The following is a 12874-nucleotide window of genomic DNA, read 5'->3' on the forward strand; positions in this document are numbered from 1 at the left end:
TGAAAATTTGACCTTTGTGAACTTTAAATGTCAAAGGTCAAGGATTATGACCTTTGGTGCAAAACTTCCGCTGGAACATTCCAGGAACAATATAACGTCATATAGGCTATATGGCGTTTCGCACTCCTCGGATTATTATCCATACTTTGATGAAATCAGCGTAAAAACAAACTTGAAGGGGGCGCCACGGGCAAGGTGTTCGAGATAGAGCAAAATGGTTTCAAGACTTTAGGTGGGGAATGACCTCAAGATTATGCATAAAAAATATTGTCATCCTTGCTCTAAAAGTTTGGGCGGTCGTATGATTTTTGTCAAAATTCGCAATTTTCTAAGTTTTTGACCTTGACCTTGGGATGAAAATGAAAAATCGAGCTCCGTGGGGCTATGCAGGTGCCATTCGGCTAACCAAATACTGAAACCCCTGCCAGATTCGACAAACCCCCTCGGAGAAGATGTAACTTGAAATCGGCTACCCCCTAAAAACACGTTTTTGGGCGTGGCTCTGCCCATAATGGGCGCAGCACACCCATTCTCAGGAAAACACGAGATTATGATATAAACCTCCCACCCAAATTTTATCAGGATCGTATCAAAACCCACAGAGCTATGCTCGGGACAGACAGACAGACACACACCCATAACGATTATAGTGGTCACTTACTGTCTCGTGAACCAATAGCTTTCAACTTGAAAGTAGCTCAAAGTTTGATGGTCTCTGAATGACTTAATATTGTAAGTAGAGCTATAAAATTTGGCCAAAAGTTTCATTATTAAGTTCTCTGAGCAATTCAATTTTCATATTCTCACAATGAGGCTGTGTCTGATGACCACAGAGCTCATTGTAAACCAAAGTCACCCCTTCCCCCAAGTGGCTACTTTTGCGGTCTTTCATCAAATGATGATATCTCCTCAACTAAATGACAGGAAGTTGATTTTTTTATACTAAATATAGGTTATTGACCCCAAGGAATTCATTGGTAACATTTTTGTATTTTTTTTAGATGATCAAATTAGCATAATCCCAAGATTTTCCTCAAAATGACTGCCAAAATAATGAAAAGTAGACATGATTTAACATTGAAGCTTTAATTAATGGTCTAAAATAGTGATGTGCATATGCTTCAATCCTACAGAGACTATATTGAGACACTCATCTTAATTTGATGTAGGGGAACTTGGGGCACAACCACATACCAGTGTGCAATTGTGCCCCAGGTCTGGGACACAGCCACACACTGGTATGTGGTTGTGCCTCATCCAGAATGTGCAGAATAGTTTACATGTATTTACCTGTTATGTCCCTGAGGAGACGGGGGTCATATACAATTGCCAAAATTAAAAATAGCATTGATTCCAAATAGGTAGTTGTCCAATTTACTTTAAGTGTGTGGTTGTGCCTCCAATTCCCCTAGTATGTACAACATGTAGTACTGATAATATCCTATTTTTTTCAGGGTTGTGAAGAGTTGGATAAAGTGCCAATGATGGAGTCTGTAGCTCTTGTAAAGTCATCTCAAGACCTCTGTTATGATGCAACAAAATGTATTATCTGCCAAAAAGTAGGCGATGATAAGGCAGCAAGCACAAGCGATGGCTGTAAAAGGATACGGGGAAGCCATACACAATGACCATGTTTCCAAAAGACTGAAGCTTGTTGAAGGAGATGGGTTTTGTTATCATGTGACTAATGAATGTTACAAGAAGTACACTATGAAGACAGTTCTTGACAGAATAACTAAGTAGAATCTAGTTCATAGCCAAGACTCATCTTTTTCTCAGCAGAACAAAACTGAAGGTAGAAGCTCTCACTCCCAGGCAGTTCGCCACCGACCTAATGCAGATACTACAGCAACAGGATTGCGAGTTGTGAACTGCATTATCTGTGATAACAAATCCTACAAACAACTGTACACAAAATATCGTATAAGTGAATCCAACCGTGCTATGTCTTTTCTTGCTGCAACTAACTTCTTCCAAGATGCCGTCTTCGACTGAACTTGTGATCTTCAAGATCCACATTCTGTGTTTGGAGCAGATCTGTATTATCACAATGAGTGCATGACTAAGTACATGTATAAGCATGAGTCACGATTGAAGGACTTGGTGCCAAAATTGTGTAACAAACAACTTGTATGGAATCAGATTGTGCCAGAGTTGGAGCAAGGCCTGAAAATGGCAAAGGTTATGAGCTGAGTGCTATCCGAAACTACTTGAATAGTATTGATGATCAATGTAACTTCCGCAATAGAGACGTTAAAGTTTTCTTGATTAATCAATTTGGAAATGGTATTGATTTCACATATCCTGATGCTTTGTACAAATCAATGATGGTGTTCAGTGTGTCAAAAAATGCAGCAAATGTGTTAGCTGAGAGTATTCGCTCAGTTGATCCTGTGCAAGTATGTGCTCGTATGATTAGGATGTCTCTTGATAATTATGATTTTGGTCTTGAAGATAGAATTTGTGATGTTCAAGATCTAAAACTTGCACGTAATGATATGAATATCCCTGATACGAGACTTAGGTTTTTTGGGTTTGGGTTAAATTTTAATCCTGAAACCTACCAACAAGCAGCAGAAGCAGTAATGACAGAGGAGACACTTGCTGCTGAAAGTGAAGATGCTGATGAAGATGATATTGACAACAGAGATGGAAATCTCTCTGCACAACGCTGCAGAAAGATACAATCTCTCTTTCAAATCCTGTACTACGTGCACCATTGTGGGAGAAAGAGAACACCCATTCATATTATGAATGCAGAATCTGTTCATGCTCTTGGACGTGGAGGCAACCTTGTGACTACAATCTTAAACCATGAAGGACTTGCACTCAGCTATACAGAGCTGCGAAGGTATCAATGTGACCTTGCATCTTTCACAGCACAGCATAACCAAAATTGTGTTGCACTCCCAAGCCACTTTGACCCTGGACAATTCACTTCTGGTGCAACTGACAACTGGGACCACGAGGGTGCAAACGTCTCCGAGCATGATACAGTGACAGTTCTTTACCAGGATAAACCCCTTTCATCACTCTTTAAACCTAAGATATCTGACACACAAGTCACACATGGGCCTCAAGCCTTCAAGGATATCCTACCCTGTCAAATACTGTCAGATTTCCACAAACCAGCACGTCACCCTGACATCCATCCCTGCATCATACAAAGTAAATGATCACCTCTGCAACTCGAGACATCACTGAAGCAAAACTGAAAGATACAGCTTGATCCCTTGCCTGCCTCGATATTGCCCCAAATCAAGTCTCAATCTATCCACAGTTACAAATGATGCCTTCTTGGAGTGCAAGTAACTCTATTTGGACAAGAGAGAACATTTCGGTGAAAATTATTGCATTCCTGCCTGTTCTGCCACATCCAGTCACTCAATATGCGACTGTTTATTCTGCAATGAGGAATTTTATGTCACTTAATTCACAGCTGCTTCAAAGAGAAATTCCTATGTATTGTGATGAGGGTGTATACTGCATTGCAAAGGAAATTCAAATGATGCGACCTAAGGAATTTAACAACCTAGTCCTAGTTATGGGAACATTTCACTTGGTGAAAATTGTTTTGAAGTGCATTGCAAAAGCCCTAGGTGGAAGTGGAGCTGACATTACTTGGTTGCAGGTTTGTGTCTTTGGTCCAACTGTCATCCAGAACTCAGTTCTTAACGGAGGCCATCACACCCGCTCTCTTATAGGTATGAAATTTCTTGCTGAAGCATTCAGGTGCCTTCTGTACAAAGAATTCTTTGCTGAAAAATGTATTGAGCCATATACACCAGAGCTGGCTATTCTGTCGCATCTCAAGTCAAGTATTATGAAGAAAAACATCAATGACAGCCAGAAATGTATGGCAGAGTTTGCCACTGCATCCAAAAAACTGATTAGAGATCTAAATTGCTTCATCAAAACCCGCTCTGCTGTAAATGAGAACTTCCTATTCTAGACTCAATTCCTCTGCATGGTGGATGTTGTGCAAGATCTGTTGAGAGATGATCGTGAAGGGATATGGGAGCTCCATCTTGATGCTGTTCAAAGATCTCTTTATCTGTTTGCAGCTTTTGATTCCACCAACTACCTGCGCTGGTGTTCTCTCTACCTGGAAGACATGAAACGACTCTCACAAACTGCATTATCAGTCTATGAGAACTTCTCAAATGGGAACTTTTCTAGCAAGGACAAAGCTGGTCGCTTCACTGCTGTAAGTGGTGACCAGAAACTAGAGCAGAGTATCAACCTCTCATCTAAATGCAGTGATGGAGTCATTGGACATGCCAAGCAGAAGCAGCATGTGGCTCAGTGGGACCTGATTTACCATGAAATGATGGCAGTAAAGAATCTACATCGAAAATGTGCTGGCTTGATGGAGAACACACATGAATCATACAACCACCATGAGTCATCCCAAGTTACGACAATGCACAAGGAAGCCCATATCCAGGAAATGATAAAATTTATCGAGGAAAAGGGATCTCCACTATCTTTGAAGGATTCTCCAATACTTCAAAATTTTGTGACAAAGGAGATCATGTCACAAGACATCTGAAATGACATGCTGAATGCCTTAACACGAGAGGAAAAGTACATGAAATTTCGACTTAAACGTTTTGTCCAGAAAAGTACAAGGCTCAGTGAATGTATTCACCGAACAAATCTCAAAACAATGCAATCTATTAGAAACAAACCTCAGAAGACTATCAAGAAGGCAGTGAAAGAATTGAATATTGTGGAGAAAACAATTGAAATTGCCAGTGATCGGGGACTGACCACAAATGACCTTATGAAATTCGATGTTGCTCCTTCCCCTCTTCTCTTCAACAATGATGGCATGATGACCAGCCCAGCAAAGAGCCAACTACTAAAAGAGCTGGAAACTCATCTGAAACCTGAGGTCTGAAGTGACCTGGTCTGAAACCAAATTGATGATCGGAAATCAAGCCATTGGAGAAGAGGAAGGATTTCATGTCTGAAGCGATGATGGATTCCATAACCTTGCTGATGATTGGGAGAAGGCTGATTGGTCTGTAGTTGCAGGGATCTGTTTTTGCACCTTTTTTATGCAGGGCAGTGATGTTAGCAGATTTCCAAGCAGATGGCAGATGACCTTGGGCAAATGAGAGGGTGAATAGAACAGAGAGAGGGTGAGCAAGAGCAGAAGAGCAGGCATTGAGGACACGTGGGCTGATGCCGTCTGGACCGGTTGCAGAATCTGAGTCGAGGTTTGAAAGCAAGCTCTCCACCTTATTAGGAGAAAAGGACACAGAGTCCAGGGACAGTTGGGTGGGCAAGGTGGGGAGAGAAAGTGATGGGTTTAGGACACAAGATTTAGCTGCAGACACCGAGTTTAGGCATTCAGCTTTATCACGTGCGGTATCAGCAGTGCGGCCATTTGAGGTAAGGGAGGGGATGGAGGGGGAACATACACAAGAAACAGATTTGATTAAACGCCACGAGGATTTTGAGGAGGGAGAGAGGTTTGAGAGTTCAGACTTGAGATGAGAAAGATGTTGTTTTCTGGCTCTCCTGAGGGGAGATACACACTTGTTCAGAGCTTTGTGGAAGGAACTGAGATTGCCCTCAGTTGGGTTTGCTTTCCATGAGGCAAAGGCAAGTTGTTTCAGGACAACTGCCTCACCACAAGCTTCAGTAAACCAAGGGCGGGGGGAAGGGTAGGACAAATGAACACGAGAGGGGATAAATCTGCGCATGAGGGAGAGCAAGTTTCTTTGAAAGAATTCCCAGGATGAGTTGATGTTTGAGAAAGTAGTGATAGGAGACCAGTCTGTCAGTTTGATGGCTGCTCGGAGACCCTGCCAGTCGGCTTGAGTGAAATGCCAGACTCGACGGCGGTGAGGTGGTTCTCTGATAACAGCCAGAGAGATGTCCACTTTGACAAGGACGTGGTCAGAAGAACCGATTGGAGCGGGAGAAGAGCAGCAGATATTGTCAGGGAAATTTGTCAAAATCAGATCCAGAAGAGATGGAGTACCATTGGTTGAGATCCGGGTCGGGAAGTTGACTGATTGAGTCAGTCCCAATGAGTAGCAGAAAGCTTTTGCTGAGGTGCCATGACAGGTGAGAGAGGTACCCACACCTAGCCAACTGGCATGATGACAATTGAAGTCACCACATAAGAGGAAGAGAGAGTTTGGATGAGAAGATAGAAGATGGTCCATGTTTTCAGATAGTGAGGTGTAGATGGAGTCATCACTGTTAGGTGGACGGTACAGTACACATATAAACATGAGGTGGGAGTGGAGGGGAAGCCGTAGCCAGAGGTATTCCTGGGGGTGTGGGGGAGTGAGAGTAGTGCATGGAGAGTGAGGAATAGAGTCTTTGATGAAGAGAGCAACACCTCCACGAGTACGAGGCTCAGGTCTGTCATACCGGAGGAGGGAGTAACCGGGGAGAGATACTTGGGAGTCAGACACGTGTTGGGGGAGGAAAGTTTCTGTTAGGCAGATTATGTCTGGTTTGTCAGTGGCAGCCTGTATGGAAAGATCTGAAAGGTTTGAGCGAAAGCCCCGGATATTTGAGGTCCACACTTTTAATGAAGAGGTAGGGGAGGAGGCTTTGGGTGCAGGGGTGGGGGGGGGAGAGGGAGGGTAGGACAAGGGACGAGGGGGGGGAGGTAAGGAGGGTTGTTGAAAGAGTGCGGGGGATTGCAGAATAGCTAGGGGAGGGGCCGAATGAGGAGGAGAAAAGGCTCTGTGGTGCTGGGGGAGAGGGTGGACAAGAGAGGGGGAAGAAGGCAGTTGAGGATTTGAGGAGGTGGAGTGAAGAGATGGAGGTGAGAGGGCAGTGGAGGGAGGCAGCTTGGTGGATGAGAGGGGGGCAACTTTGAGAAGGATGAGTGAGGGGGATGAAAGGTGGGAGAAAGGTGAGGGGGGATTTTTGAGAGAGGTGAGAGGGAGGGTTGGAGGGAGAAGAGTGGGAGGGTTGGAGGGAGAAGAGTGGGATGGTTGCTTTGAGAGTGAGAGTGAGGGGTGAGGGGGTGAGGGGGGTGAGGGGGGTGAGTTGGCATTGAAGTTGGGAAAAAAGAATGGTTAATGGAAAGCGAACATCCATAGCAAACTGTGGTTTTTTAAAAGTTTTAGGTCAGAGATGCGATTTAACACAATGGCCCATCTTCAATCATCTTCAATCTTCAATGGCCCATCTTCAATCATCTTTAGAAGATGACTTCCGGATAACTCTTCATGTCTTTGACTCACTAAAGGCAGGACACAAAGTATGTGTTGTCATCTCAAATGACACTGATGTCATTGTTGCCCTGCTCTACCACATACCAGTCTTCCAGCAGCACAACCTTGAGCAGCTGTGGGTACGAGCTGGAGTGGGCGACACCACTCGATATGTGCCTCTTCATACCTTGTTCCAGCGTGTGGGTCATCAGCTCTGTGCAGTACTAACAGCTGTGCATAGCCTTACAGGGTGTGATATCACAAGTTGAATTGGATCAAAGAAGGCAGCTTTGCAGGTAGAATCAGAAAAGTTTCTCAAACACTTTGGGAGATCACAAACCCTCTCTCCATCATTAATTCACAATGCTGAGCATTACTTGGTGAAGGTGCTGAAAAGTGGAAGTGATGTTACAAATTTCGACGATCTCCGAGCAGAGATGTTCCATTTCAACAAAAGTAGTTCTCTTTATAACCTGCCTCCAACCAGCCAGGGACTTCTACCTCATATCCTATGTGGATTCTTTAATGCTTACACTAACATGCATACCTTGGACAGCCATACTGATCCTGAAACTGTTGAGTCACTGAAGCCAGAGGATTGTGGCTATGAGTATGAGCAGGGTCAGCTAATACCTGCAACATTGTGGAAAATCCTTCCTACCCATTGGTCTGTATTCTGTACTTGTGATAAGTGTGCTGGGTCAACTTGCTCTTGCAGGATGGCTGGGGTCAGATGTGGCAGATTCAGTCGGTGCAAAAAAACATCACCCTACTGCAAAAATCCAATTGCTTAATGTGATTCTCGGGAATTCTGCAACTTTATTGGAGATGACCGTTTGAGCTTTGCATTATATTCTTACAGTTGATTTATGTGTATTATGTAGTGTATGTCGCAATATTAGTTCTTGCAGTATGTAGTGTAGGTAGTGTAGTACTCAGAACGTTATAAATCTTGAATGTTGGATGAGTGATAATTCAAGAAAATTTATCAACAACACATTAGAACAATTTTACCTGGACTTTATGAGCTAGTTTGTAGTAATGTACATGTAACTAGTATTAGAATGCAGTGTGTTTACTGTAGTTTTCTAGAAAACTATCCAGGTACATGAATGCATGTAGTAAATTATGTAGTGTGTGTAATAATATTTGTACTAGCGGTATGTAGCATATGTAATGTAGCATTTAGAACAAGTTATCTTGAATGCTGGATGAGTGATAATTCAAGAAAATATTGAGCTATTTGGCAGCAATGTGTATGTAACTAATAGTATTGTTACGGATTTCGCGCCCGCCGGCGTGCTGACGGCCACGTAACTCGAATCGCGGCACGTCGCCCACCGGACGGACAATCCAGTCGTGACCCTCTCGGACTAACGCCGGGAACCAGTCACGGGTGGACCTTTCGGTCTCACCGCGATCGAGCCAATCAGCCCCCGCGTGGGATAGGGTTGCTCGCCGACCCGACCTACCTAAGTACCCACGCGGAGGGTAGACCGGGCGATCGCACCTCGCCGCAGGTCGACTTCGGACACGGGCCACTTAAGCGACCCGTTCCGTACTATCAGAATAACCGAGCGGTGTTATCGTCGACCTCGACGGTTCGATTAATTATCGGGCGTATTCAGCCCACTACCAACCCTTTACGTGAAGCAAGATGAGGATTCAATGGAGGAAAAGACGAAGCGAAGCGGGAAACAGTTCAACACAAAGCACATTTATTCGCGACGAACGGAAAGCACACATATTCAATTCCACCAAATGCACACAGAAAAGAAAAACACAATTCAATTTACACAAAAAGCAAATGCAAAAGCGAAGACACAATGCAGAGCTAATACCGACTACCGAGCACACGGCAACACTTATACAATTTTACTTCACAGACGGCGCCGACAACACATACCCAAAACCAAGGAAAAGAATACCCTCAAGGATGAGGCGGGCCTGAGGCCGAGACCGGGTCGCGCCTACCCGTCTGGTGATGAGACGCGGAGCGGCGATGGCGCCTCAACTCCGCGGGCCTCGCGGACAGTGTCTGGTAGGGGGTGGGAAAGGGGCCCCCTTGGTCGCACTATCTCAGCGCGGGGGGAACAGGAGGGGGTTGCTGATGCTCGGGGTATAGAGGATTCTTATTGTCCCGCGACGAGCGTCTCCACCTCGGCCAGGTCGCGCTGTCGGCCTCCCTCGGGTGCAGCTCCCTGCACGACGCGAGCACCCCCTCGTCTGCCCTCGCCGCCTCTCCACAGCTCCGTCCCCTCCGTTCCGACTCCAACGCACACGACGACCAGCTCCTTCTCGCCAACTCCACCGCCCGCGAAGTCTTAACTCTCTGACCTCGACTCTCCTACTCTCTTCCTCTCCGCCTTTGGACTCTCGTGGACTGACGAACACGGTCCTTTTATCAGCCCCGTAGCTTCGCCCTCTCATCTTTGACCCCCTCCCTTCGACCTTTCACCTCGCTCCCCATTGGCCCGAGACAAAGTGGGCGTGAAGGCTTTTTGATCCATAAATTTGCATATATCGATCGCCCTGGAGGCGGGGCCAAATCGCCCCTCGCTCACCGATTGGACGGCAAAAAGTGGGCGTGTGTCGTTTTTGATCCGTTTTTGAAGCACAAAATCCGTGATTTTGTACACGCTGTTCGGCACGCGCCCTGCACGAGTCCAACACCGGCACCCACAGCGGGGCAAGAACGGTGGGGATGCGACGGTTGCGAGGTGTGACGTGAAGGTCGTGGCGGTTGTGGTGAAGCGGCGTTGTGGTTGGTGGTTGATGTTGTGGTTGTGGTGGTAATCATGGCGGTTGGTCCAAAATAAAGATAGTAAAAGAAAAACGGCTATCCTGAAGAGTCGCAGCACGCATAAATGACATGTATTCCCACTAGACAACGGGTTTGGGCCTAACTATACATGTACTTACCGAGATATCTCACCTAAGGGACCTGAATGGTGGTTTGCGAATTTGGTAACCACAACACTACCCCCTCCCCTTTTTACAGACTCGTCCCGAGTCGTCAAATTTTCGTGTGCCATCATGTGTAGTTTTCCCCTAGTACATTTTACCTACGGATCCCTGAGTGCGACATTCATGGTATTCGTGTCCCCAAAATAAATAACCTGAGGGCTGCGTAACTATCTAAACAAACTCACTCACACGGACGACTTAAATAAAATTGCCGGCGCTAGGACAGACATGCCGGGGGCGCACTCATATTTACAGTACATCTTAACCTTAACTTACAAATTTTACACTAAACCATGGCCCAGGATCATTGAACTCTGCAAAAAGAAAGCAGTTAGCAGGGAGCCAGGCTGCCCACATGCAGTCTCTGGCTCAAAACAATGCAGGTGACAGGGAACGTGGCTAGCTGCTCACACGCAGTCCAAGGCCTTCCCTTTTGAACTGAACGCAGTGAACCACAACGGTGCATGGGCTGCACAAACGTAGTCTCCGTGCCAGCTCAAGGGGCACACACAATGAGCACAACGAATGGATGCATGAACGGTTTGAACTGAATGCAGTGAACCACAACGGTGCATGGGCTGCACAAACGCAGTCTCCGTGCCAGCTCAAGTGGCACACGCAATGAGCACAACGAATGGATGCATGGACACAAACACGGTGCACGGGCCGCCACTGCAGGCCCGTGTTGTAGCTGCCAACAGGGCAGTTCTCGCAGCTTGCAAACTGTTGCCTTGCGGATCCTGGCGCACATGGAAATGAACAGGGGGGGGGGGGCAAAGCAAAAATTGAACGGGGCTGGTGAACATGGGCAGTGGGCATGGCATGGCAAAGGTGCAGGCAACACACAGCCCGCAGAAGAAGGCCGCTGCAGGCAAACACAGCCCGCAGATGAACTGGCCGGCACAGGCCTTGAAGTACCACAGCTGCAGATGATCCGGCCGGCACAGGCCTTGCAGCACACAGCCAGCAGATGAAGCTGGCCAGCTTTTGCCGTTCAGTGGAGGTTGGTGGAGGGAGTGCGGTGGTGCTGGCCACTTGGAAGGCAGGCTCGGACCTACCTACCTGTCTCCCTCCCAACCTATCGCCTTTGCCTGTCACTGTACATACCCACTCCCTTAATTTGTCAAACCCCAATTTAGCCCCCACTTAATTTTTTATTTTCTTTTTTTACTTCCCCACTGTAAATCGTCCCCTAACCCCCTTTATTGTCCTTGTTCGGCGAACCTATTCTGTCACCTAGCCTACTCCCAACCCCTACGTTCCCTTCCCGGAGGGGAATAAGGGAGAGCTAACGTCCTGTGTCGAGGCCCAACGAAGCCTCAGAATGGCCTCCCCAGAGTTCGGCAATCGAAAACCAAAGTGGGTCCAGCGGCCCACAACGAGAGCGAGGGGATGGATGGTGCAGAGGGGTACACTTCCTAATCTACCCTAACCATTTAACTGTTAAACTACCCCGGGGCTTTCAACAAGCGCCTCTCGCTTAAACTATTGGTTCTAACAACCCAGATTCCCGTCGCCTGTGTTGGTGTCCTCACAATTTCGGGCCTCGCCCCCCAATTTTCTCTCCGTGCCCTCACACGGTCTCCTGGCTGGGACACGTGGCTCCCTTTGGCAGGCACGACCCTCTGCCGATTCTCCCGCTATGGCACCCCCGGGCACTACACTGCCTCCGAGCCGACCAGCTCCCTAACACCGGGGAGTGCCCCCCATGGCACCTCCCCTGAAACGCACACGTGGCAGGCCGGCCTCCCGGGCCCCTTTCCGAGGGTCACCCGTGCCCACAACACTGCCCACGCGGCTAATGGCGCCCCGGGCCCCCGCACCAAGCAGGCGCACCCGTGCCCACTACTCTATCCCGGCCCCCCATGGGCCCATGGCGTACCGCGGCCGACTAGCCTGGTGCCCGGGGTACCCACTCAGCAATACTCACCTTTCGCAGCCACGCTCCCAAGCCCGTCAACAGGGCTCCTGCACCCCTCCAAATGGGTTTCGAGCCTACATTCCCACCAACAGCAAAACGACCTCCATTTTTCAATTTGACTAACCCCCTAACTCACTTTATACTGACCCCGGGGTCCCTTGGGCGGGAGTCACTCCTCCCCCCAATCACTCATCGCACCATGCATTCCCCATTCACTCCACACACACAGACCCGCTGGCCTCACTCACTCACCAAGCACATGCTTCCAATTCACTCACCAACTCTTCAACACACTCACCGCTGAACTCTGCCATCCTTCTAACTACCTCCCCTAACTAACTCGTGCTCCCACGTCGTCCCTTATACTATAGCACGTTCCATTTAACACTACGTAGCTAAACTACGTCCCCGCTACACATTCACTGTCTGTCACTGTCTCCAAATCATCCCATTAATCATTTCCATTTTATTTCCCAACCTAAAGCTCACTAAATCCCTCTAACTAATCCATTCCACGGACTCCATGAGGACTTACCCCTGCCCCATGAAGTCGGTCTAACTAAGCTAACCCTTCCCCCTAACTAGTTTCCATCCTGTGCCCAGGGTAAGGGGGTCTTTCACCCCTTGCCCAGGAATCCTTTGCACCCGAAAGTGAGGCTTGCTCTTTTTTTTTTTTTTTTTCATGCGCAGCACCTGCGCGGCAACTCAGAGCTCGCGCACTTTGCACCTGCCCGTGACGTCATGCAGCTGCACGTGTTCCTCGTCCCTCCTTGGACGGTACCATCAGGCAGAGATA

General features: G+C 47.4%; 2 protein-coding genes across 2 annotated transcripts in view; one reads left to right on the forward strand and one right to left on the reverse strand.

The window, feature by feature from the left end:
- The window catches only part of POP1 (POP1 ribonuclease P/MRP subunit), a 63231-nt gene that overhangs the window by 21599 nt on the left and 28758 nt on the right, over positions 1 to 12874 (reverse strand). The window contains 1 exon segment of the mRNA XM_085855746.1: positions 7296 to 7432. Within this exon segment, the coding sequence (XP_085711872.1) occupies positions 7296 to 7432 (137 nt within the window).
- LOC147012655 (uncharacterized) lies at positions 2484 to 3452 on the forward strand. Its single transcript, XM_085853701.1, has one exon. The coding sequence runs from the start codon at positions 2499 to 2501 to the stop codon at positions 3174 to 3176; it is 678 nt and encodes a 225-aa protein (XP_085709827.1). The 5' UTR covers positions 2484 to 2498; the 3' UTR covers positions 3177 to 3452.

The sequence above is a fragment of the Eptatretus burgeri genome, chromosome 14 (assembly GCF_056783735.1).
Source record: "Eptatretus burgeri isolate ZD-2024b chromosome 14, Ebu_testis_v1, whole genome shotgun sequence".
Taxonomy (NCBI): domain Eukaryota; kingdom Metazoa; phylum Chordata; class Myxini; order Myxiniformes; family Myxinidae; genus Eptatretus; species Eptatretus burgeri.